General features: G+C 44.8%; 1 protein-coding gene across 1 annotated transcript in view; it reads left to right on the forward strand.

Annotated features, from left to right (window-relative positions):
• The window catches only part of LOC310800600 (calcium-dependent secretion activator 2-like), a 184,976-nt gene that overhangs the window by 29,673 nt on the left and 128,569 nt on the right, over positions 1 to 26,734 (forward strand). Inside the window, exons 7-10 of the mRNA XM_083663223.1 lie at positions 6,620 to 6,686; positions 7,667 to 7,775; positions 10,284 to 10,484; positions 22,463 to 22,599. Coding sequence (XP_083519349.1) covers positions 6,620 to 6,686; positions 7,667 to 7,775; positions 10,284 to 10,484; positions 22,463 to 22,599 — 514 coding nt within the window. The remainder of the gene's footprint in view (positions 1 to 6,619; positions 6,687 to 7,666; positions 7,776 to 10,283; positions 10,485 to 22,462; positions 22,600 to 26,734) is intronic.

Raw genomic sequence — 26,734 nt, forward strand, 5'->3', positions numbered from 1 at the left:
AGACCACATGATGCTCAGATGAAGCCTTCATGCGTCTATAGACCACATGATGCTCAGATGAAGCCTTCATGCGTCTATAGACCACATGATGCTCAGATGAAGCCTTCATGCGTCTATAGACCACATGATGCTCAGATGAAGCTTTCATGCGTCTATAGACCACATGATGCTCAGATGAAGCCTTCATGCGTCTATAGACCACATGATGCTCAGATGAAGCCTTCATGCGTCTATAGACCACATGATGCTCAGATGAAGCTTTCATGCGTCTATAGACCACATGATGCTCAGATGAAGCCTTCATGCGTCTATAGACCACATGATGCTCAGATGAAGCCTTCATGCGTCTATAGACCACATGATGCTCAGATGAAGCCTTCATGCGTCTATAGACCACATGATGCTCAGATGAAGCCTTCATGCGTCTATAGACCACATGATGCTCAGATGAAGCCTTCATGCGTCTATAGACCACATGATGCTCAGATGAAGCCTTCATGCGTCTATAGACCACATGATGCTCAGATGAAGCCTTCATGCGTCTATAGACCACATGATGCTCAGATGAAGCCTTCATGCGTGTATAGCATAGGCATGTTAATCATAAGTTTAATCACAATGATACTATATATCAATTCTTTGGACAATACGAATTTGATTCAATTCAGGGGCCTGTGATCGATTGTGAGACATCATATGCCCATTTAACACAATCCGTTACATATATCAACTCACAAAAAGCAACTAATCAACAAGAACAATCTGTTCTTTTTAATATAAAAATATACCTGTTCACTATGAAGTGCCACATTTCTCATGTTTAAGTGCTATATATATATATATATTATATATATATATATAGCCCTTGATGACCTTTCAATTATTAGGCATATCTTAAAGATGACGATATATATCGATATTTTCGCTTTCCATCGATATATCTACCGGTATATATTCCTTCAAAAAGTCTTAGCTGTCGTAGACTGTTGCATGGTTGATTTCTTTGCCGTTGTTGACAAAATGTGATATTCTAAGTCGCTTTGCATGAAAGCGTCTGCTAAATGACCCAATGTACAGTAATGTAATATGTAATGTAATATTGATCCCATAAATATAACGATACTTTGATCTAGATTGGTGTGTACAGCATAGCTCAATGTATCATTTTACCTTAGAGGAACACGGCAACGCTTTGGGAGATTCGCCTATTTGACATCTTCCCAATAGTAAGACAAGAAGATAGAGTCCCTTCTCCTCTCTGTGCGTGCAGTAGAAAAATAGCGAGCGCTAGTTAGCTTAGCACAATGGTAGTGGATGGTACAGCGTAAGTGTGCTCCCAGAATGTTGCTGTGTTCCTTTAAGTACAGCATGGATGTATATAGAGTCAGGCAGGCAGGTGAGTCACGGAGTGAATGTGAACTATTCTCATGTGTTTTGCACTGAGATGCTTGTGGCGTTCCTGTGCGGCGCTGACTGCACTCCTGCTTTCTGTCGTGATGATTGCTTTTTTATCTCAATGTAGATCTTTCCTCTTCACTTCCTGTTTGAAAGCTGTCGACAAGCCCGAGGCATCCATACATTTAGCATCTTCTCTCCCCTGCTTTGCTTTGATCGGAGAGAGAAAGCCAGCAGCGCTCTGATTTGCGTCATGGTTTTATTGACTGCGGAAGCTGGATCTCGCTGTAATTTACAATAGGTGGAAAAAATAGCAGCTATAGCGGTCGACTCGGAGCTGTTGTTGTTGTCACGTAAAAAGCGCGCGGTGAATGCGGTGTCGTTGGCAGCCAAGGCCGCGTGAACGGAGGCTGAGAGGCCGGGAGGCGTCGCAGAGCGAGCTGCCACATGTTAACCCAGCTCCTACAGAAAGAAGCAGGTTTTACGGCCTTGACTGGAGGCCTCTCCTCTCCTGAAGGGCCCGCGCCTGAAGAAAGGGGCCCTCACCATCGATCGATTTTCCTCACACGCACTTAGCTGTACTCCTGTGCTTTCACAGGCTTCTGACAGCATGGGGAGGGGGGGGGGGTCTTACACATTAGCCAGAGCCACAGAAGTCTAGAATAGAACAAATACACTTATTTTTTATCCATTTCAAATATATGCTATTAAAAAAAAGCCCCTCATGCTCATGGTCGCACTCATTCGGCTACAGTGGGCTATTCTGCTTCTTGTGATTGTGCCATTTGACTTGAAGCTAATGTCACATCAGTAGAGAGAACTATAATACTCATCAGCATCAGCAGCAAAGCATGTAGATCGTATCGGCCGATAAAGGGTTAAAAATGAAATACCGAAACAAGCATTTCTGCTGATATGACAGGCAGATAAAATGAGGCCCTGGAGAATAACTCAGAACTTGTTGAATGTTTGACTAAATGTTACACAGCCTAAATAAAGATATGACATCTTTTACATGAGCTAAGTTGAAGGAGTTGCCCGGTATTTTGCCCAGTAAAGCCAAAAAAGGCCACGCGACGGCTCAGAACGGCTGGCGATATAAATGTTGGCGCTGTTCCAAAGCGTTATTTTGCGCAGACATCCTTCTAAAAATCCACTCCGATTGACATTGTTGTTGTAACGTTTTGACTCCTGCTGCGTCGGCTCAACCGAGCCTGGGAAGACTCCTCATCCCTGCGGTGTCGTTCCCGCAGCACCGGATCAATCGAGCACTGCCACCGTCACGTCACGTAGCCATCCACTAAACCTGAACGCAGGTGGAGCGGCACCGTCAGGTGTCCTCCACCCACACTCCCATATACTTCCCCATGAATATGGACCCTCCCTTGCGAAGCAATGTTTGCTCGGCTCCATAAGGATCATGACTGGCGAGCGCCTGCTGTCCCTCGAGTCTGAGGGAAGTGCAAATGATGTCCCCCAAAGGAAAACTTTGTCAACATCTGGTTTATAGAAGATCAATTTTCCAGTCTGTTCATCTGACTTCAACCATTTTATTGCAGCAACATTGTCAAGTAGACACAATCAATTGAAAAAGCAATTGATTCTAGTATTCTAGTACTGTAATAGCAAACAGTTTATTTGCACATTATATAATAAAATATCGATACTTGGCGTCCAAATATGCATACAATATCATCACGCAAAATATCGCGATACTATGGTGTATCGATTTCCCCCCCCCCCACCCCCCCTAATAACCATGAGTCACTGAAATCTCCCCAGGGGAGAGTCCTGAGCCCGCTGCTCTATAACATCTACAAACATGACTTTTTGGCCTCTGACAGTTCAACCACCGTCCTTAAGTTTGCTGACGACACCGTAGTGCTAGGTCTGATCTCCGATAACAACGAGGAGGCTTACCTGAACCAGGTGTCAGACCTGGCACTATGGTGTTAGTCCAATAACCTGTCCCTGAACATCAGCAAAACAAAAGAGATGGTGGTGGACTTCAGAAGGAAGAAGCGCAGCGGGTACACCCCACTGACCATCGGTGGGGAGCCTGTGGAGAGGGTCAGCAGTTTTAAATACCTAGGCATGTACCTCAGTGAGGACCTCACTTGGAGTCTGCACTCTGAGCATATGCTCAAGAAGTCCAGACAACGTCTATACTTCCTCCGCCGGCTGAGGAAGTTTAAGGTCGCACCATCCATTCTGAAGACCTTCTACTCCTCAGCCGTCGAGAGTGTCCTCACTGGGTGCATCTCCGCCTGGTATGGGAGCTGCACAAAAAAGGACCAGGTAGCCCTACAAAGGGTGGTGCGCTCAGCTGAGCGTATCACCAGAGTGTCTCTGCCCACCCTGCATGACACCTATTCTAAGCGGGTGAGAGCAAGAGCTCATAAAATTATGAAGGACGCCACACATCCCAACTTTGGCCTGTTCACCATGCTGAGGTCAGGGAGACGCCTCTGTAGCCTGAAGGCAAAAACCGAAAGGCTCAAGAGAAGATTCTTCCCCCAGGCTGTTCGTATGCTAAATGCTAGCCACTAGCAGCATTAGGACCACACAATATTTTTTATTTTTAAATATGGCACTTTATTTCCATTTTTAATTAAAGACAGGACATGACGATACTGTATAGCACTTTACGATCAGCACTTTATGTCTCTATATGTTCTGTGTCTTTTATTGTTTTACTGTTTTTTATTGATATCTACCTTTTCTGGCACATTGCAGAGACCAAGTCCCATTGCATTTCACTGCATGTTTTACATTGTATTTCTGTGCAAGTGACAAATAAAGTATCCTTGATCCTTGATCCTGAAATACACTCCCGTGTGACGTGGCTCCCCTCGCTGACACACATTCTCTCAAAGACAGCCTTCAGAGAACAGATATGAAAGAAATATAGAAATAATATCTACCACACATAATTGGATTCTGTGGCTTGCCCAACCACCTTCCCTGCCATTTTTATGATTTTAGAGAGTTTGGCCTCTATCTTCCGACAGGCGCTATCCCTAAATAGCGCTTTGCGCACTGTTTGCGCGTGCCTTAAGGCACGGAAGATAGCGTTCCGCCTTGCGCCGTCCGCCAGGTGTTCTGCCGAGTTTTGCCCCCTCGCCGAGCAGCAAAAAAAAAGCATCCCCACCTCACGGGAGCTACTTGTAATGATTTATACAGAAATGTAACTGTTTCAAAGGGATATAATTGTCTGGTAGACGTGACCTCCCTGATTTCTAAGTTAAAACCGCCCCGAAATATGTTGGGGACGCAATTCTCGGCGGGCATGCGGAAACGTTCACGGCACCTGTCGCAAGCGCAAATTAGAGCCATGCCAATTCTGCCAAAAATCATCTGCGCCCCAAAATGCCTGCGCAAACGGGATTTGGGCGGTCTTAACTACCAGAATTATTCACAGGCGTGGCCAGGCAAGGCTGGGCATTACGTCAATCAAAACCAATCGGATTCCCGTCTCGCAATGGTTGTTTGCGCGAGGTTGCCTCGCCGAGGCATGCAATATGCTGTAATTCTCTCCATGCGTAATAGAGTGTACTCACTCGTGCGAGGACAGAGGGAGCTTATTGACAGATCGTCTGTGGTGCCAACGACCCTTCGGGTTATGAAGGTAAATAGCCTGTCCATTGTCCCACAAGTGTTTTTCAATTCATTTCCCTCTTTGCGATGTGATAAAGGTTTCTCAGTGAGTGTTATACAGTAGTTGATTGCCTCACTGAATTATCTGCTAATACCCAATTTTAGCAGCATAATTTGATGTCTTGGCGTGGCAAGGCTGTGCGTAATGACATATCCAAAAGGAATTCCACTTTCCACTCCGCAAATACCTCTCTGCACTGGGAGCGCAGCCGTAATCTCCGTGCAGAGCACCCAGCACAGAGAGGTATTTGCGCGTAAGAGATCCTTTTCAAAGCTCTTAGCGCAAAGTAATTGCGCGCTGCTGACGATAGGGTAACGCCATCTATCCCACATTTTAGCGCTGAAACGCCTGCTTTGGCATGGGGCAGCCAATGACCAGTACAATTATCACAGGCATGCGCTTGTGTCCGCCCCCAATTTGCATTGCGCACAGCGTTAAACGAGCGCAAACGCAAAATTAGCGCTTTTGGGAAGATAGAGGCCTTTGTTTCTGCTCTTTTACATTCAAGTTGCCGTACCAGGCTGTTATGTTATATGATGAAATGCTTTCAATCAAACTCCTGTATGTCATTTCCAGTGTATTTCTGCCTGCTTCTGCCAGTGGGCCATTACGATAAGAGTAGGCATACTGTAATAACGTGTTCATTCCACTACAGGAGACACTAGGTGGGAAGAATGTGTGCATACCGGTATATCAGCAACAGCCTAAACAGCCTAAACATTTGGAAAATATCAGCAAAAGGTCCAATATTGTTTTGTTTTATTAGCTGATGTCTAGACAACAGCTAGTCTTCCTGCTGGGGTCCAAGACAACAATATACGGTACATGACATGACAGACAAAGAATGAAATAGAATACAAAAAACAGTATCACATAAGAATAAAGAAATATGAAAGGAAAAGAAAACGAGAGTTAAAAGCAAATCTAGAACCAGATAAAACAATGTAGCATGGCCCGCTAGCCCTCTAGCTGGCCAGTGGACCAAAATTTTAACTTACGATCAAAACATTTTTGTAAAACATGGCAAGCAGACGAGAAGAGATATGATATAAATCAAGATGGTTTGTGTGAAAGTATGTAAAGTCTAAGTTTCCTTTTAAAACATGCCTTTCCTTTGATGGAACGGACATCACCTGGAAGACTGTTCCATGACACTATAGCCCTGTATATTACAGCCTTCTTCATGTACTTAGACTTTGGTCAGGGTAAACTTATCTGTCCACCACTTGCACCTCTGGTGGAGTGTGTATGAATATTTGAACTATAACCTTGTTATTGTAAAGAAATGTAAGAGTCTGAGTTTGAATATCTATGAAAATATATAAGTAGGTTGGCCGATAGTCTTTCCTCAACACTAAGCCATGTGAGACGTACATGCATATCTGCTACGCTAGACATTGTGCATCCCTACTTTGAACGATTTGAATGATTGTGTGACGTTTGTGCTTTGCTAAAACAAATCTTTTATATTTTGAGTGTGTTTATTTAGTATTTGAGCCTGCTTATAGTCAGCATTACATTGTGTGTGTGTGTGTGTGTGTGTGTGTGTGTGTGTGTGTGTTTTAGGTATCTGTACGCACTGGGACAGAGAGTGTGGAAACGCTGGAAGAGAAGATATTTTGTTCTGGTCCAGGTAAATGACACGCATGACTGTCTGAGATCCAACCCAGTCGCCAGAATAAAACATTATTTTACATTTCTGCAAACCTACAATCTCAACGTAAATTTGAAATAAAATGAAAACCCTACCCCAATGTCAAACGCAAATAAAACAACTTTAACTACTTTGGTTATGTTTAGGCAAGTAGAACAACTTGGTTAAAGTTAAAGTTAGGGCTATGTTATGTTTAGGCAAGTAGAACAACTTGGTATGTTTAGGCAAGTAGAACAACTTGGTTAAAGTTAGGGTTATGTTATGTTTAGGCAAGTAGAACAACTTGGTTAAAGTTAAAGTTAGGGTTATGTTATGTTATGTTATGTTTAGGCAAGTAGAACAGCTTGGTTAAAGTGAGGGTTATGTTATGTTATGTTTAGGCAAGTAGAACAGCTTGGTTAAAGTGAGGCTTCTGGTTTGCGTTAAAAAACAAAAAGGTCAAATGTGACTTACAGTTGAAATGTAGACTTTGAACACGCGGAGACTCGAACACGGCCCTTTACTGGCCACCGTGCTCTTTCAATAGCACACTCTATTATGTTGATATACACATTATGTAGAAAGCAACATATTGTTGGCTCAGAAATGTGATATTCTACATATCTGGATTGCAGAAACATCCAAGGCCAAGGTTGTATTGTGGTGAGCAGGCTGAAGAGATCAGATGATGTTTATTGATCCGGGTGGGAAACTGGCAGCTGCAGCGTGCAGTAGAAGACAGAGGGACAAAGGAGATTAAGGATAGAAGTGAAAATAAAATATGATAATAATAGTAATAATAAAAGCAGATCTTAAATGTACGACTCATAATAGGTCGCGGGTCGGATTTGTTCAAATGAGACCTCATGGCGGCCTAGCACCGGCCTAGCACCAGTCTAGCACCAGTCTAGCACCAGCCTAGCACCGGTGGGGGGAAAGTGTGAACCGTGGTGTGAAGTTTGGTTTGTCGACCCCTGCAGGTCAGCCAGTACACCTTTGCCATGTGCAGCTACAGAGAGAAGAAGGCGGAGCCTCAGGAGCTGATGCAGCTGGAGGGATACACAGTGGACTACTGCGACCCACAGCCTGGTGAGCTGGATAGTAAACTTTACCTATGTAGATATGAAACACAGTTACAACCTGCTTCACACAGAAAAAGGGGTACCCAGGGTGTTAAAAAGGGGTACCCAGGGTGGTAGAGGTACCCAGGGTATTAAAAAGGGGTACCCAATGTGTTTAAAAGGGGTACCCAATGTGTTTAAAAGGGGTACCCAATGTGTTTAAAAGGGGTACCCAGGGTGCTAAAAAGGGGTACCTGTTAAAGGATGGCTTTACCGTGGGGAATATGAATATATATTAAATCTCACGCCCCTAAGGTTTTCGAATCCGTTGAAATTTTTGAAATTGGAGCTTCACTCCCAGAGATATCAAGCATCTCTCACATTATTTCCATGTCGCTCTGACGTAAAAAGCGTCAGAGCGACAAATCCCCGCCTTGCGGAAGTCGTGCACCTATGAACTACAACTGTTGTGAGCCATGGTCCCACCTCTAGAGGTCCTCCACGCCCCTTCAGAGGTCTGGAACAAAAACAAAAAGGCAGCCATCTTTTTCAACCGCATAGCCTTCTGTAGCTAATATTAGCTTTCCATAGTTCCTTGCAAAGAGACCGATCTCGGGAACGGAAGCACGTACCGACACGGGACTGGCGGCATTGGAAAGCTCGTCAAATTTTACATCTAGTAGTAGGTGGGTTGAAGTAACGAAATCAACGCTGAGCAATGTACCCGTTTTTACACATTTTTACAGAAAATAGTTACAACATCAGATGCGCGTAACTCCTACGAAAATGCCTTAAAATGCATGAATTTTTTTTTATGAAGACATCTCCCGACATATATACTTCGGTTTAAATTCGATTTTTTTCTTCTTCTCTATATGTTTTATTGTCGAAGCCTTCTTCTTCTTCTTTGAGTTTTATGGCGGTTGGCAAACATATATGTGCATTACCGCCACCTACTGGAGTTTGATATCAGCCAAATGCCTGAGGGGTGGGCATGGAAACGAAGGCCACGCGAGCCCAGTGCATTGTGGGAAATGTAGTATTTCGAGTCCCCGCACCCGCACCTCCCCCCCCACCCCCCCCCCCCCCCCCCCCCCCACACACACACACAGAGTGGATTTCGGTTCATATCTCTGGGAGTGAACCTCCAATTTCAAAAATTTCAACGGATTCGAAAACCTTAGGGGCGTGAGATTTAATATATATTCATATCCCCCATGGAAAAGCCGGCCTTTAAGGGGTACCCAGGGTGCTAAAAAGGGGTACCCAGGGTGTTAAGGGGTACCCAGGGTGCTAAAAAGCGATATCCAGAGTGCTAAAAAGGGGTACCCAGGGTGCTAAAAAGGGATATCCAGGGTGCTAAAAAGGGGTACCCAGGGTGTTAAGGGGTACCCAGGGTGCTAAAAAGGGATATCCAGAGTGCTAAAAAGTGGTAGCCAGGGTGTTAAAAAAGTGACACCAAGGGGTCCTGACCAAACGTCAGATTAGAAGATTTGGGCGAGAGAACGAGTTGGATTGACCTTTTTCACAGCAGCCATTTTGTGTCTAAAAGGCAGGAAGTAACACAGGTGCAAGCAGACCATTAATCAAGTTCCAATCCATTTAGATGTTCCAAAGCTGGGGCCCTCATTAATATTTTGGTTGGTCAAGACGGACAAGATTCGCCATTATGAATAATAATAAAAAAAAAAATATATATATTCGTTTCAACAGCCCTAGTGAGGTTTGATAATGATAACTTGTTTCCAATGCAAAACAACTGGTTTCAAGACTTCAGTAGAATCTAGGGAGGCACCGATTGTGAAATTCTGGGCCAATACATCAATACCGATGTTTAAAATAACAATTTGGCCGATGCAGAATGTATTGAATAGTCACATTCATAGTTGAATTCACATTCACAATAGTGAATACAATGAAACTCGCACTCGGCTTGTGCTCAAAGCAGCAAAACAAAAAATCCATTTGAAAAACTCAACAGAGCTTGTTGTGAGCAGTTTCATGTAGGAACTATTTTCTTTCGACCGAACTACACGGTCAAAAGAAAATAGTTTGAGTTTCTCAAATGTATTTTGTTTGGCGTTTTGAGCACGATCCAAGTGCCATCCAGTTCCATTGTATTGGAGAGAAGGCAGACATCTCTCTACGACCGATATCTCCAAAACTCAGCACCTCACACCCTTTTAGGATGGAAGTTATTCACTGTGTGTAAAAGCTTGATGTTATCTGAGAGGGGGAAATGGTTTCTTCTGACTTGGCTCCACTATTTTCTGACTGTCTCTGTCTCTGAGGTCTGTCTGTCTGTCTCTCTGTCTGTCTCTCTGTCTCTGAGGTCTGTCTGTCTGTCTGACTGTCTGTCTCTCTGTCTGCCTGTCTGTCTGTCTGTCTGTCTGTCTCTCTCTGAGGTCTGTCTGTCTCTCTGTCTGTCTGTCTGTCTGTCTGTCTGTCTGTCTGTCTCTCTGTCTGCCTGTCTGCCTCTCTGTCTCTCTCCTCAGGTCTGACTGTCTCTGTCTCTGAGGTCTGTCTCTCTCCTCAGGTGTTGTCGGTGGCAGGGTGTTCTTTAATGCGGTGAAGGAAGGCGACCTGGTGATGTTAGCGTGTGATGATGAGCAGGACCGCGTGCTGTGGGTGCAGGCCATGTACCGTGCCACGGGACAGTCCTACAAGCCCCTCCCCCCGTCAATCAACGCCGCCCACAACTTCCCAGGAGCCAATCAGAAGCCGGTGTCGCCCATCAGTAGGTTCTGCTCACCGTGCTTCTTTACAGATGAGATGCAGTAGCGATAGTGACGGGATACAGAAAAGTGGCACTGTGTCAAGAGCATCTTACATTGAAATCATCAGAGGACTTGAGACATGAAGAGTACTTGACCGTAATGACATGGACTTGACTTGAACTTGACTTGCTAATCTATATTAGACTTGACTGGAGACCTGGGTCTGACTTGGGCCTGACTCGAGCAGAGTTGACTTGGTCACCCCTCTGGAAATCATCCTCTTGTTTAAACCGCACATCTCCAAAATATCAAAATCAATATACTGTATACCGGTACCTGCAAAAAGCATAGTTAACTGTTAATAAGTGCATAGTTAATTGCTAATAAGGTAATAACAAACAATTTATTAAGTTTAATAAAGCAACAAAACCGGCTAGTAAAGGTGCTTATAAAGTGCTTATAAATGTCGTATAAGCTACCAATAAACACGTTTATGATGCTATTATTAACACTTATATAGTCTTATCTCTTATTAACATATAATAGTGTTATTAGCACCTTATAAGGCCCTTATTACTTAACGCTTATTAATAGAACTTTAATAGAAAGTGTTACCTAGTTATCTATATTTTTTAAAATTTTAAAACAATGTTATTCTTCTTGTTTCAAACATCTGTTTTAAACATTTTAAACATCTTTATGAAATAACTTAACCCTGCAGTCCAATAACTAAATTGAAAACAGTCTCAACAATGGCCCTGCCTTCATCTCTCGAGACAGACTTTCGACTTGCATCGAAAATCTCTGTGCAAAGCCGAATAACAGCGCTCGTATGCTGCGCTTTACCCAATCAACAGGGAGTGGACTGGTTGTAGTCAAACTTCCCATTTACCATCACCAGAGACTCAAGACCCTCCAGCTCTTTCACCAACACCTTCACACCTGATGGGTATGATGATTGATGAAAAAGTGGTAATAGATGTACATGAATGTTGATTGCATGAATGATGATGAATGAGGGACATGAATGATGATAAATAATAATAATAATAATCCCCTGGTGACACCTGGGTCCATTCGGACTCAAGCTTGGCCTCATGGCACTTGCTCATGTTGTTGTCTTCTGACTAGATCATTGCTTCTGTTGTATAAAGCTCAGATGTACGTCGCTTTGGATAACTCGCTGTGTGATTTGCTGACAGTGTCATGTAGGACTGTGTCATGAAACGGCCAGCGGGGGGCGCTGTGAGCGGCTGGGCGAGCGGAGTGGCAGCTCGTTATCGAGCGGCTGTGGGAGCGCTTAATGAAGCTGTTTACACTCAGCACACTGACTCCTACACAGGCTATTGTTGTTAGGCTGGACAATAGTTTCTCTGCCCTCATGCAGTATATTGTGTGATTGTCCTCAGTCTTCACACTGCGGCAGTTTGCACACACCAGACAAAAGATGCATGTTGTTGTTGTTGTCATTCCATCCGCAGAAGATAAGGAGGTGAGCAGGATATTAGAAAGAAGGGACAAATAATTTACAAGTCCTCATCCCGAGATAACAGAATAAGGCAAGGCGAGGTTATTTGTAAAGCACATCTCAGAGGCAACTCAAAGTGCTTTACATAGAAAGGATGAAAGGAAAAGAGCATAGTGTTACAAGGTAAAAAGGTCCGTGCAAAATGATTAAATAAAGAAATAAAATGGCTAAGAGGTATTACAGTGCAGAATCCGATGAGCCCATTAAAGGCAGAACAGAAAAGTCTTTAGTTTATTTTTAAAGGAAGCAAGAGTTAAAGGCAGAGCTGAACATAAAAGTATTTTGTTTATTTTTAAAGGTAGCCAGAGTTGGAGCAGATCTAAGATCTTCTGGAAGTTTATTCCAGCTATGTGTAGCATAATACAGTAACTGAATGTGGCTTCGCCATTTTTTGAGAGCAGTTAGCAGACCAGTTCCTGATGACCTAAGACGTCTAGAAGGTTTGTAATGTTTTAACCCTAGGAACATTCAGCAGACCAGTCCCTGATGACCTAAGACATCTAGAGGGTTTGTAGTGTGTTTTAGCCCTAGGAACATTCAGCAGACCAGTCCCTGATGACCTAAGACATCTAGAGGGTTTGTAGTGTGTTTTAGCCCTAGGAACATTCAGCAGACCAGTCCCTGATGACCTAAGACATCTAGAGGGTTTGTAGTGTGTTTTAGCCCTAGGAACATTCAGCAGACCAGTCCCTGATGACCTAAGACATCTAGAGGGTTTGTAGTGTGTTTTAGCCCTAGGAACATTTAGCAGACCAGTCCCTGATGACCTAAGACATCTAGAGGGTTTGTAGTGTGTTTTAGCCCTAGGAACATTCAGCAGACCAGTCCCTGATGACCTAAGACATCTAGAGGGTTTGTAGTGTGTTTTAGCCCTAGGAACATTCAGCAGACCAGTCCCTGATGACCTAAGACATCTAGAGGGTTTGTAGTGTGTTTTAGCCCTAGGAACATTCAGCAGACCAGTCCCTGATGACCTAAGACATCTAGAGGGTTTGTAGTGTGTTTTAGCCCTAGGAACATTTAGCAGACCAGTCCCTGATGACCTAAGACATCCAGACAGACAGACAGGGTTCGTAGTGTGGAAGCAAGTCAGAGATGTATTTTGGTTCCAAACCATTAAGTGCTTTGTAGACAAGTAACAGTATTTTGAAGTCAATTCTATGACACACAGGCAGCCAATGCAGATACTTCAGAACAAACTGGAGAAATAATAACATATTATGTTCAGCCTTCTTAGTCTTTGTTAGAACTGGCAGCAGCATTCTGAATGATTATTATTTATTATTTATTATAGGATGGGATACAGCGATAATACTGATAACCATGATAATTTTGGTTGCTATAATTGTAAGCTGAAATTTTCATACCATTTCATCTCTAGTGCCGTCGAAAAGTGGCGTCCGGTGGTGTTGAAAAATGTTGAAGAAGGGTTAAAACGTGATGCCAAAGAGGGGCGTGACCAAATAGAACGGGTTGCTGGGATCGAACCTGTGGCAAGTTCACAATTTTTATTTTTTTCTATAGTCCTCCTGTCTCAAAGGACTGTAGAGAATGAGTCTATGTCTAACTAATCAGCAATCAACCATAGAACAGAAGAATACAGGACAAACATCAAGACACCTTCTCTCCAAAGCGAGTGTATTTCGGTCGAAAGAAAATAGTTCCTCCATGAAACTGCTCACAACAAGGTCTGTGAATTATGTTGAGTAACCGGGTCATGATTTCTGGAAGCAGACGTTGCTGTTGAGTTTTTCAAATGTCTTTCTTGCTGCTTTGAGCACCACAAGCCGAGTGCCGTCCAGTTCCATTGTATTGAAGAGAAGGCAGACATCTCTACGCCTACGGCCAATATCTCCACACTCAGCAATGAACTCACACCAAAAACATGTATGTATTTTTTTGATTTTGATCTTGACTTTTTCCCCTCCATAACCAGTCTAAGCTGAATTGTGTTTTAACCCAGTTTTGTCATCGACCCAAAACTGGGTTAAAACCAGAACCCTCTTGTCTGTGCCTATGAACACACACAAACACACACACACACACACACACACACACACACAGTCCCATTATTGACGGAACTGTCTCGAAGATAAAAGACAAGAATGGCGTTTGACCCGTTAAACACACACCCAAACCCAAACCCTTCTTTTGATGAAAACCCCCAAATTCTTCCGTCTGCTCAATTGTCTGCTTTCACACAGTGAGTCTATAGAAACACACACACTCAATCACACACACTCGTGCACACACACACACCCCCCTCGCCCTCACTCACACTCACACACAGACAGACACACACACAGACACACACAGACACACACACACAGACACACACACACACACACAGACAGTAGATAATAGCTGAAAGTTGGACTTGACACGGATCAGCCTCACCAATCAATACTCCCCCCCCGCCCCCTCCCCTCCCCTGTCTTAATATCAGCCTTAATCTATCTCTGTCTGGTTTTCTTTAGCCCCGCCTCCTCCACTCTTCCTTTCTCTCCGTCTTTTCTCCAAATGACATGAAGGACACCCCGAGCAGGCCCCGCCCTTCTGAGGCGTTCTGAGGTAACGAATGTGGCGGGGGAAATGACCTACATCGGAATTAGAACGCGGGCCACAGGCGCCACGGGGGCGATGAGAGCAGAGAGGCAGAATCAAAAGAAAAGAAGACGTGAAGAAAAGAGAGGAGCGTCCACTCGGCCAGTTGATTGTGGACATTTCACTTTGGCCGTCTTTTTTTTCTTAATTTCTGACAAAAGCGACAGACAGGGAGGGGAGGGGCCTGAAACACAAATGTCTGAGAGCACCGGCGGGCGTTTGGGCTCGGCAGGACAAAAAAACAAAGTGGTGAGCAAGAACAAAATGGCCGTGTTGATAAAAAGCAAATCGTGAATGAATGCGAGTTTCTTTAACCGTAGGCGACGCAGGCGCCCGGCAAGAGCCTCTTGGTCTTTTGTGGGGCCATGTGTGTCACGCTCAGAAACTTCCCATCCCCAAATGTACTCAGAGTGGAGAGTGTGAGGCTTTTCATCAGAGCGGGGCGGTGGAGGCCATTAACGTCCAGGCGTCTGAAAGGACTGGAAGTGAACCCGCGGGTTCCAGTTTTACTCTCTTTTTTTTCCTCTCCTTTGTGTTGATTCTCGGCCGTGGCCGGCGTTGACCCCGGCCTCGCCGCCGCTTCAACGCCAAGCGGCCATGTTCCTGTCCGTGGTCTTTATGTATGATATGAAGGTCTTGTCTTCACTCTGACCTCCATAGACTTTTCCCACCAACGTGCATTCTCCACCTTCTCTCCCACCGTAACAAGGTAGAACCTGCCTGAGAGAACACTGTAACGAGGTAGAACACGACTGAGAGAACACTGTAACGAGGTAGAACCTGACTGAGAGAACACTGTAACGAGGTCGAACCTGACTGAGAGAACATTGTAACGAGGTAGAACCTGACTGAGAGAACACTGTAACGAGGTCGAACCTGACTGAGAGAACACTGTAACGAGGTCGAACCTGACTGAGAGAACACTGTAACGAGGTAGAACCTGCCTGAGAGAACATTGTAACGAGGTAGAACCTGACTGAGAGAACAGCATAACGAGGTAGGACCTGACTGAGAGAACACTGTAACGAGGTAGAACCTGACTGAGAGAACACTGTAACGAGGTAGAACCTAACTGAGAGTACAGCATAACGAGGTAGGACCTGACTGAGAGAACACTGTAACGAGGTAGGACCTGACTGAGAGAACAGCATAACGAGGTAGGACCTGACTGAGAGAACAGCATAACGAGGTAGGACCTGACTGAGAGAACACTGTAACGAGGTAGGACCTGACTGAGAGAACAGCATAACGAGGTAGGACCTGACTGAGAGAACAGCATAACGAGGTAGGACCTGACTGAGAGAACACTGTAACGAGGTAGGACCTGACTGAGAGAACAGCATAACGAGGTAGGACCTGACTGAGAGAACAGCATAACGAGGTAGGACCTGACTGAGAGAACACTGTAACGAGGTAGAACCTGACTGAGAGAACAGCATAACGAGGTAGGACCTGACTGAGAGAACAGCATAACGAGGTAGGACCTGACTGAGAGAACAGCATAACGAGGTAGGACCTGACTGAGAGAACACTGTAACGAGGTAGGACCTGACTGAGAGAACAGCATAACGAGGTAGGACCTGACTGAGAGAACAGCATAACGAGGTAGGACCTGACTGAGAGAACAGCATAACGAGGTAGGACCTGACTGAGAGAACAGCATAACGAGGTAGGACCTGACTGAGAGAACAGCATAACGAGGTAGGACCTGACTGAGAGAACAGCATAACGAGGTAGGACCTGACTGAGAGAACAGCATAACGAGGTAGGACCTGACTGAGAGAACAGCATAACGAGGTAGGACCTGACTGAGAGAACAGCATAACGAGGTAGGACCTGACTGAGAGAACAGCATAACGAGGTAGGACCTGACTGAGAGAACAGCATAACGAGGTAGGACCTGACTGAGAGAACAGCATAACGAGGTAGGACCTGACTGAGAGAACAGCATAACGAGGTAGGACCTGACTGAGAGAACAGCATAACGAGGTAGGACCTGACTGAGAGAACAGCATAACGAGGTAGGACCTGACTGGGAGAACACCGTGATGAGGTACAGTAGAACCTGACTGAGAGAGCACTGTAACGAGGTAGGACCTGACTGAGAAACAAATATTTTGGTACTTAAAGGAACACTCCGCCCATTTTCAACCAGCTTTGTATCATTAGAACATCAGTAGTATATCAGAAAACTGTAAACTGTTTTGAAGTCTGTCATTTAATTTGACAGATATTGAGTGTTAAAGTCACTGGTCCACACTAACTCAAATTAATAACTCATTAACTCAAATCAACTCTCAATAACTGTCAAACTAGATGAATGATGAATAGTTTGACAGTTATTGAGAGTTGATTTGAGTTAATGAGTTATTAATTTGAGTTAGTGTGGACCAGAGATGTCACTGGTCCACACTTTAACTCTTAATAACTCTCAAATTAAATGACAGACTTCAAAACCGTTTACAGTTTTCTGATATACTACTGATGTTCTAATGATACAAAGCTGGTTGAAAATGGGCGGAGTGTTCCTTTAAGTACAGGAAATATCAGTTTTTAAGACTTTTACTCAAGTAATATTCTATTCTGGTAAGATATCTACTTTTAGTATAGAAGTATAGCTTTCAAGTACTTGATACTGTACACCACTGTAGCTAATGGAGATCCTAATAAACGAAACTCTTATGATAGACAGGAAAGAGAGGCGGGGGATATGGATGGGACAGCTCCTGGGTGGGACTCAGACCCGCGACGTTGCGGTCACAGACCGAGCTTGGACCCGCGACGTTGCGGTCACAGAACCGAGCTTGGACCCGTTGCGGTCCGGTCACAGAACCGAGCTTGGACTTGCACTCCAGTGTTTGTCCCCCCGTGTTTGTGTCAGTTGCCCATACTCACAGCTGAAATGTGGAGATGTGATTTCACAGACGAGCTGAAGCCAACCGAGGTGGGAACCATTAAGCCAAAGCTGTCAATGCAGTCATCTGTCGTCGCCATCTTTTTTTCTTACACGTTCAATTCACGCTTGAGCACAGAGGGAGGCGTGAAATGCCGTGTGCATCCTTCTGTAACACACAATGTTCATATCAGCTCTGTAGCACGACATGACGCGAGCAAACAACCACCTGCTCGTGTCACTAAAGCCCTTTTCCCACATGCGTACCGGAAAATTACCTGTAAGTCAATATCGGACATTTCCCTTCACACTTCGGCTCGCACATGTGGGAATCTATCAGCGAAATTGCCTGTATGTGGGGGGGGGGGGGGGGGGGGGGCGGCACTGCAGAGCGAGTGGGGGAGTGACGTGTCGGCAAAACTCTGAATGGTGAAATAAGTTTGCTTGTTTATCCGTTCACCTGCATCGCGTTGAAGCACTTTTTACAGACTGGCTTCATTTGATGTGTCCGGGCTTGCCTTCGCTGTCGGCAACGTAAGCAAAATACTTCCACTTTCGCTTCATGCATTTGCCCTGTCGGGCTGTGACTGAAGGAGGAGGACGGACTGTGGCCAGAGAGCGAGCAGAGAGGAGAGGGGAAAATCAGCACAGCACACCCACACATGAAGCTGACATAGGCTACTGCTCTTATTATCACAAGATCATTTCGACAGTTTGCTTTAATGTGCGCGAATGATTAGATTATGCCCGCTGGAACATTAAGCAACGTGTGTACACTTCGCCCATGAGAGTGTCGCGGAAAATGACTGCACCCGTTTCTCACTAGTATCCGCTAAAGCGCATACCGCTCTTCTGACAGGCTGGAAAGTGGTGAAATCTCCGCGACGACGGGGTCGCGCTTATACCGGCACGGCGCCTTTCTCACATGCAGGCATTAGACCACGTACCGGTCATTTTGCGGTACAAAGCGCATGTGGGAAAAGGGCTTTATGCACATCAGTCACTCGCTGTGGACTAGGGTTTAATCCCGGGAAACGGGATTCCCGGGAAATCCCGACTGGACCACTTCCCGTTTCCCGGAAAATACAATAGCGGGAAACGGGAAAAAATGAATTTAAGAAAATAGCTGTACAGCCTATTGTAGCCTAAATAAAATTGCGTTATGACCATTACTGCAGTTAATACGGTAATTCGTCCACACAGCCCACACCAACCTGTTGAGTGAGTCACACAGAGAGCATCTCTCAACAATGCACCACGCTCATGGATGTATTAAAAGAACACCACGCTCGTCACCACGCTGGTGGATTCCACCACGATGTCTTCTGCTGCCACGCCTGCCAGTAGTTTTGCGTGGAGATACTTTACAAACAACCAAAACAACGAGGATGCCACATGTCACCTCTGTGAGTGAGTGATAAGATGTGGAGGACGATCAACAAGCGAGTTGCTGCGACATTTGGAGTCGCAGAAACCCCGCAAGTGAAGCACCAAAAGCCTCGGTGGCCGAAATACTGTCAGAAATGGCAGCATATGACGGATTCTTAAAGCCGTGAATTTTGCACAAGCGGCGCAGGCCGTGATTGTTTGCACTAGTTTATTGATTCAATTGCACTTGAACAATGAATGTCACTTGGAAAGTAAATTAAATTGTTTGGCTATTATAGAAAGGCTGCTGAACGCTATCAGAATATGGAATCCATCTCAGCTTAATTGAAACACGCAAAATAACTTGCTTTAATCAATTTCATTTGTTTATTGTCCAATATCACTTCCCAAATTAAACGAATTCCGTTTATTTATTGTCAAATAACATTTCCATGAGGCTGTTCTTATCAGCAGACGATCACATGCAATGAACATGGCATTTCATATGAAGTTTTTATCTTAAATTATAATGTTTGTTAACATAAATTCATTCTTTTTCTGTAATCCTATAATAAGAATTAGAATAATTATTGATATCAGCAAATAAGACACTACAGCATCAAATTAGCAACCCATAGATTTATATTAAAAAAAAAGGGCGATTTCCCGGGATTTTTCTTCATTTCCCGTTTCCCGCTATGCCTCATTTTCGGGAAAAATATTAAACCCTACTGTGGACACATCTGACTACTGGCTTTATTCTAAGACCATGTTCACATGAATCTGTCTCCATGTGTTGCTTACAGACATGGGGACTTGGACTTGTGACTTGGACTCGAGTCGCACTTAACACATTCAGTGCCAGCGACGCCATATGGCGTCATTAGAAATTTACCGTACAGTGCCAGCGACGCCAAATGGCGTCATAACTCGATTTTTTTTTTTTGACGGGGGGGTGTCGATCTATGCCTCTTACATCGCCTCTTACAATATTCAGAGGTATTGAATGTGTCTAACCTATTTTACAGAACCCTTAGGTGGCGACAGCGCTCTCCAGATGAGAGAACGTGGAGTGAAACACACAGAAGAAGTCATTGGGGGGAAGGAAATCGCATCGCATCCGTCCGTATGCAGCGGCTTCATTGAAGCAACGTTTAGCTGTGCCCCTGCAGCAGCCAATCTGCTATCACAATTGAGCACCTCGATGTCCGCTGCAACAGCCTCCGTGTCCGCTGCAACACATGATCAGCCGTGGATTTGTTATTATTCTCAACTCGAAGCATGGGAGCTGGTACACGCGGCTGTAAAAAAGCAGGATCTAGCTGACTTTTTCAGTGCTGAGTACAGGCAGAGAAAACGAGAAAACAGCAGAGCAGAGAGACACTCCTCCCACAACGGGGGGGGGGGGGGGGGGGGGAGGAGGAGGGGGGGAGGTGGGCACGCAGAGCCAAGTACACAACACAGACCCAGACAGCAGGACAGGGTTGGCAAACGCAAGCCAGAATATCCGATGCCCACCAGCAGCAAAAGATCAGCAAGAAGCTGCAACCAGCAGCGCATGCAGGCGCCAGCGCTGCTGGTTTCAGCTAAAAATATTATTCTTCCAAACAAAATTCCCTTGCCTTCACTGTTTTATTGAAGGAAATTATTTTTGAGGTGTGACTACATCAGAAAATTAGCTTCAGAGTCAGTGATGTGCTTGAAATGTTTAATTTCACAAAAGGCTCATTATCTCAGCTCGTAGAAAAAAAGCTCTGTTTTTCGTTCGATCAAGCTATCTTCTCCGGCTCATAACTAAAGAACGGAAAATGGGATCAATAAACTTTTTTTTGCAGGTGATAGAAGAGAGTCTCATCGTTATTTGTGCGTGTTCAGTGTTTACATAGTAATTATTAAAGAAATTATATGACTGTTTTAAAATGCATTGCGGCCTATGTGGCACAGCAAGCAACCTTTTGCCCAAGGGCCGTGGCACTGAAAGTGTTAAAGAGCGTGGTGCACGTTAAAACAAAATCTGAATTTACATTTTGGGCTCATGATTACTATGAAAATACCCCAAAATTAAAAAATTAAAAATTAAAATCACAGGCCCACAGGGTAGAAATATGGAGGAAAAGGGGGCATTCTAAATGGGCGTGTGACATCACAGGAGGAGTGACATCACAAGAGGAGAATGTTCTGCTGTGGCAGACATCACAAGAGGGAGTTCCATGAAATGGAACAGGTTACAAAAACAAGTCTAAATGCAGGTATATGTGATAAAAAAATAAATCTTTGGTATATATCCCTCCCACATATTAATGCAATGTGGTTTCCAACCTGCACCATGCTCTATTAAGTCGTGCACACAGTGACTTGAGACTCGTCCTCAAAAGACTTGAGACTTGACTCGGACTCGAGATTTGGAACTTGTGAACAATCTTTCTTTTTATTGTTTTGGTACATTAACATTACGGAAATGTCTACTCATAATAATGTTAACTAATCATTGCTGATATTGTATTCTAATAGATAAACGAGTGAGGATAATACATTACATGCTTAGAATTCCTTATTTTTAGCTACGCAGTGTTCTAAGCTGACTGGATGGCATGCAGCAGATGATAGAACGCTCATCCATAGAGACGTGAGACTTGACTTGGACTTGCCCCTCAAAGACTTGAGACTTGACTTGGATTTGTGACCAAATGACTTGAGACTTGACTTGGACTTGCAAATAATGACTTGTGAGCGTCTCGGGCTTGATTCAAGACAGTAGCCATCTCTCTCTGTCCCCCCTCTCTCCCAGGTCTGGACCCGTGTCAGAGGCAGAGTGTGGAGGAGCTGATCTCTCTCTGTCCCCCCTCTCTCCCAGGTCTGGACCCGTGTCAGAGGCACAGTGTGGAGGAGCTGATCTCTCTCTCTGTCCCCCCTCTCTCCCAGGTCTGGACCCGTGTCAGAGGCAGGGTGTGGAGGAGCTGATCTCTCTCTGTCCCCCCTCTCTCCAAGGTCTGGACCCGTGTCAGAGGCACAGTGTGGAGGAGCTGATCTCTCTCTCTGTCCCCCCTCTCTCCCAGGTCTGGACCCGTGTCAGAGGCACAGTGTGGAGGAGCTGATCTCTCTCTGTCCCCCCTCTCTCCCAGGTCTGGACCCGTGTCAGAGGCACAGTGTGGAGGAGCTGATCTCTCTCTCTGTCCCCCCTCTCTCCCAGGTCTGGACCCGTGTCAGAGGCAGGGTGTGGAGGAGCTGATCTCTCTATCTGTCCCCCCTCTCTCCCAGGTCTGGACCCGTGTCAGAGGCAGAGTGTGGAGGAGCTGATCTCTCTCTGTCCCCCCTCTCTCCCAGGTCTGGACCCGTGTCAGAGGCAGGGTGTGGAGGAGCTGATCTCTCTCTCTGTCCCCCCTCTCTCTCAGGTCTGGACCCGTGTCAGAGGCAGGGTGTGGAGGAGCTGATCTCTCTCTCTCTCTGTCCCCCCTCTCTCTCAGGTCTGGACCCGTGTCAGAGGCAGGGTGTGGAGGAGCTGATCTCTCTCTCTCTGTCCCCCCCTCTCTCCCAGGTCTGGACCCGTGTCAGAGGCAGGGTGTGGAGGAGCTGATCTCTCTCTCTCTGTCCCCCCTCTCTCTCAGGTCTGGACCCGTGTCAGAGGCAGGGTGTGGAGGAGCTGATCTCGGCATCCCCTTGTGGCTTTGACCACACCGCTCTGTTCACCATGCTACAGAGATGCACGCTGCAGCACCGCATGGACGACTCCTTCTCCTGCCTGGTACGTCTGTTAAACACGTGGTGCAGGGCAGTTAAACATCGTCCGACACTTCCGGTCGGGCCCTACATGAACCAGCATCGGGAAAGAGAGACAGTAATTATTTTATCCCGTTTGAATTGTGCCATGAGGTACACATATGATACTTTAAAAGATAACGTTGCAAGTCAAGAAAGTCACAGTTTGCCAACTGTTGTGCTTATTTCATGGTTTCCAAAAAACATAAGTTTTGTTTTGTTCAAATTTAATGACAATTTGTCAAACCACAATTTCAATGTACTCATCTCTGTAGTGACCATCTCCAAAAGCTGCTGTAGGTTGTCCCCGGAACAAAAAATATTGGTGTCGTCTGCAAACAAAACAGATTTCAATATTCTTGATACATTACATATGTCATTTATGTACAAAATAGGGCCCAACACTGATCTCTGGGGCACCCCACATGTAATTTCCAAACATGTTGATTTGTGTTCGCCTAACTGTACAAATTGTTACATGTTTTCTATGTAACTTTTTAACCAATTCACCATCCCCCCTCTAATACCATACCTTTCCATTTTATTGAGTAAAATATTGTGATTAATGGTGTAAATTCCCCATCTATGAATATTCCGACTTAGGGGGGGCATGGTGGTGCAGTGGTAAGCGCTGTCGCCTCACAGCTAGAATGTCCTGAGTTCGATTCCCACCTGGGACGCTGTGAGGAGTGCGTGCCCGTCCGCATGTCCTCGAGTGCCCGCCGCCCGGGTGGGGTCGTCAAAAGGGCCTTTCTGTGTGGAGTTTGCATGTTCTCCCCGTGCCCCCTGGGGGTTTCCTTCATAAAGGAACCCCACACCAAAAATGCAATATCCTGTTTGCTGAAGTGGTGCCTCCTCTGGTCGTTAAGGGCGCCTGATGTTCAGAGGGAGGGGAACTGGTTGGAATAGCGTGAACCTCCCACGTGCTATGTCCTACCGGTGAAGCTTCCCCTGTCAGGTGAAAAGAAGCGGCTGGCAACTGCCCATGTCTCGGAGGAAGCATGGAGCCAGTTTCGGCTCTCCCCAGATCGGCAGAGGGTGGAGCAGCAACCAGGATAAATAAATAAAAATTTGCACTAATGGGGGATAAAAATGGGATAAAAGAAATCGGGGGGGGGATGGGGGGGAATCCGACTGCATACTTCTTCTTGTCTATAACATTAGTTATTTCTTCTATTAACTCCATTAATGCTGTTGATCTGTTTTCTCTGAATCCGTACTGACAATCTCTTAACAAATTGTGTTTCTCAATATATTTGAGAAAATTGTCCAACCTTCCAATACAATTTTGTTCTAATATTTTGGAGAACTGAGGGTGTAGAGACACAGGCCTGTAATTGGTGAAGTGGTGTTTATCCCCTGCTTTATATAATAGGATAACTTTAGTAGTTTTCATTTTACATGGAAATTTACCTGTTTTGAAAGACAAGTTTTACATATAGGTTAGCTGGTTTGGTTTGCAATACCATCAATGACATTCTTGACGGAGTTGTTTATATCTGTGTGTGTGCGTGTGTGTATATATACTGTTTGTGTGTGTGTGTGTGTGTGTGTGTGTGTGTATATATATACAGTATACTGTGTGTGTGTGTGTGTGTGTGTGTGTGTGTGTATATATATGTGTATGTATATATATATATATATACGGTATATATATATATATTAGGGCTGTCAGCGTTAACGCGCGTCGATCATAACGCGTTATTTTTTTTTAATCGCGTTAATCGCATGCTGCTATTTTGTCCTTTCGTCGCACCCGTACTTGTAGTCAAGCCGTTCGGTTTCCTGTCTCCTGCTTGTGCAGGCAGGCATGGAAGAGAACGACAGCAATACGCTTTTAAATGGCTCGTTTTACTTCCCAAACGGCACAGTGGATAAGTCAAGAGCCGTAGTTTGCACCTTGTGTAAAACGGAATTAAAATATCACCGAAGTACATCGAGTTTGAGGCGAGCGATCACCTAAAAGTAGCTAGCAGCCAGCTAGCAGCCAGCTAGCTAGCGCGAGACTCATCACTCATTCTTCCTTCAGAGTCTCGGATGTGCGGGTCCTCTAACCACTGGGAGGTCAGCTCCAATGGCTTCACGCGATATACACGTTATGAATACACAGTTTCCAATACCGAGCCAATATTCACATGGAAGTGCCAAAGTTTTTAGCTCAGATACAGCCTTCTTCGGCTGTGTCATTTTGGGTTTCGACTGCTCCACAGCGCCGCCACCGGAAGTATCGGTTCTGGAGCGTTCTGGAGTGTTTACAATTATTGTGCATTTATTTTCTATTCAAGATGCATTTTGTAGACATTTTGTGACCTCCTGTCTACATTGCACTTCTATTGAATTGAAAATAAATCTAAAATTCAAGATCACAAAGTACATTTGATTCCCAATCACGACACACTGGTAAGAATTATTAATATGTCATTAAAAATGCTTTGCAATGCAAAATAATAGCATTTTAAACATGCGATACAAAGATGCGATTAATCGCGATTAAGAAAATTAATCGTTTGACAGCCCTAATATATATATATATATATATATACACATGTATAACACAATCATCATGCCATTCTTCCATATGGATTTGGACATGTGTGTGTCAGTGTGTTGAGTTGAGTTGTCTTCAGCACATTATTATTTAGCCTGTCAGCGTGAAGCAGAGAAACGCCCCACAGGCCTACCCAAAACAAGAGAGAGAGAGAGAGAGTCCTAAGCAGAGCGTGTGCGGTGGGGCGAGCGAGGCCCCACAGGCCTACCCAAAACAAGAGAGAGAGAGAGTCCTAAGCAGAGCGTGTGCGGTGGGGCGAGCGAGGCCCCACAGGCCTACCCAAAACAAGAGAGAGAGAGAGAGAGTCCTAAGCAGAGCGTGTGCGGTGGGGCGAGCGAGGTGCCTGGGGGCCTCTCTCACTCAATCTGACGAGGGGATAAACGCTCCAATCAATACTTTACTAATAGGAACATGACCCTCATGGACCCTGCTGTGTGCACTCAATAGACTGGGGGGGCGCGGGGGGGGGGGGGGGGGGGCAACTCTTAGAGGATGAATGGGCTGAACGTGTGTGTAAGCTTTAACCCTTTGAACCCCAAGCAGTTTCTGGGTCTTTTTGCTCCTCACATTGTGACTGAACGTGGATTCCTTTTACACTTAATATATAAGGGCTAGAAATAAGGAGAACTCAAAAATGTCTGGCAGTGCAACACAATTATAATGTCATAAATCATAAAGAACAGAAGAAGAAGAAAAAGACCATTTGAATTGCTTTGATAAAAATGCTATACATACAGAACTATTTACATTTTACAGTACCTCTATACTTTGAGTGGTTCTCAAAGTTTCCATGACTGAGGGGCAACATTGGAATAACACAAAATAATTCCAAAACAAATCTTGAAAGATTTGTTTTTTTTCCCTTCGCCAGAATGTATCTAACTTTGTAGCATCATTTAGCCACCTTCCTGACAAGCTAGCAGGACATGGTTGGTACCAATGAATGTCTTAGGTTGTCTAGTTTCATATGATATCAGAAAGAACCTTACTCTGGGTTTAAACCTGAGCCCGCTACAGCCTCTGAAAACACTAAACATATCGAGAATCAGACCAAATACCATCTTGCAGTGTTGTCAAGTCACTATATCTTGACTCCATGTAGAGTCTGGAGTCACCAGTGTTCGAGTCCAAGTCCGGAGTTACTGAACATGAGCATGAATCCACATGTAGGTGGAACACAGGGGCCTGCCCTGGCACAAAACGTTATAATGTCTTGGTATTAATATAGATATCAATATCTTATGCCACATTATTAGGACCGAATACAAAAAAAAGAAGAATAATACGGTAGGTATACTGTAGTACCGGTAATATGTTTGAGAGAAAGAATATTGTTATACCTTTCTGATGTTTAATATCGGTTGTTTGGTTGTATCTGTAGGTGTCATGTGTTTTTTTCATGTTTTGTGTGGAGCCCAGGAAGAGTAGCTTATGTTCTGCATGAGCTAATGGGCATCCTAATACAAATCCTAAATCATAGTAGGCCTACTACCAACACTACTACCAACACTACTACCAACACTACTACCAACACTACTACCAACACCAACGACCCACCAACCATGTTGCTGTT

The sequence above is a fragment of the Poromitra crassiceps genome, assembly GCF_964638095.1.
Source record: "Poromitra crassiceps genome assembly, chromosome: 30".
NCBI lineage: Eukaryota > Metazoa > Chordata > Actinopteri > Beryciformes > Melamphaidae > Poromitra > Poromitra crassiceps.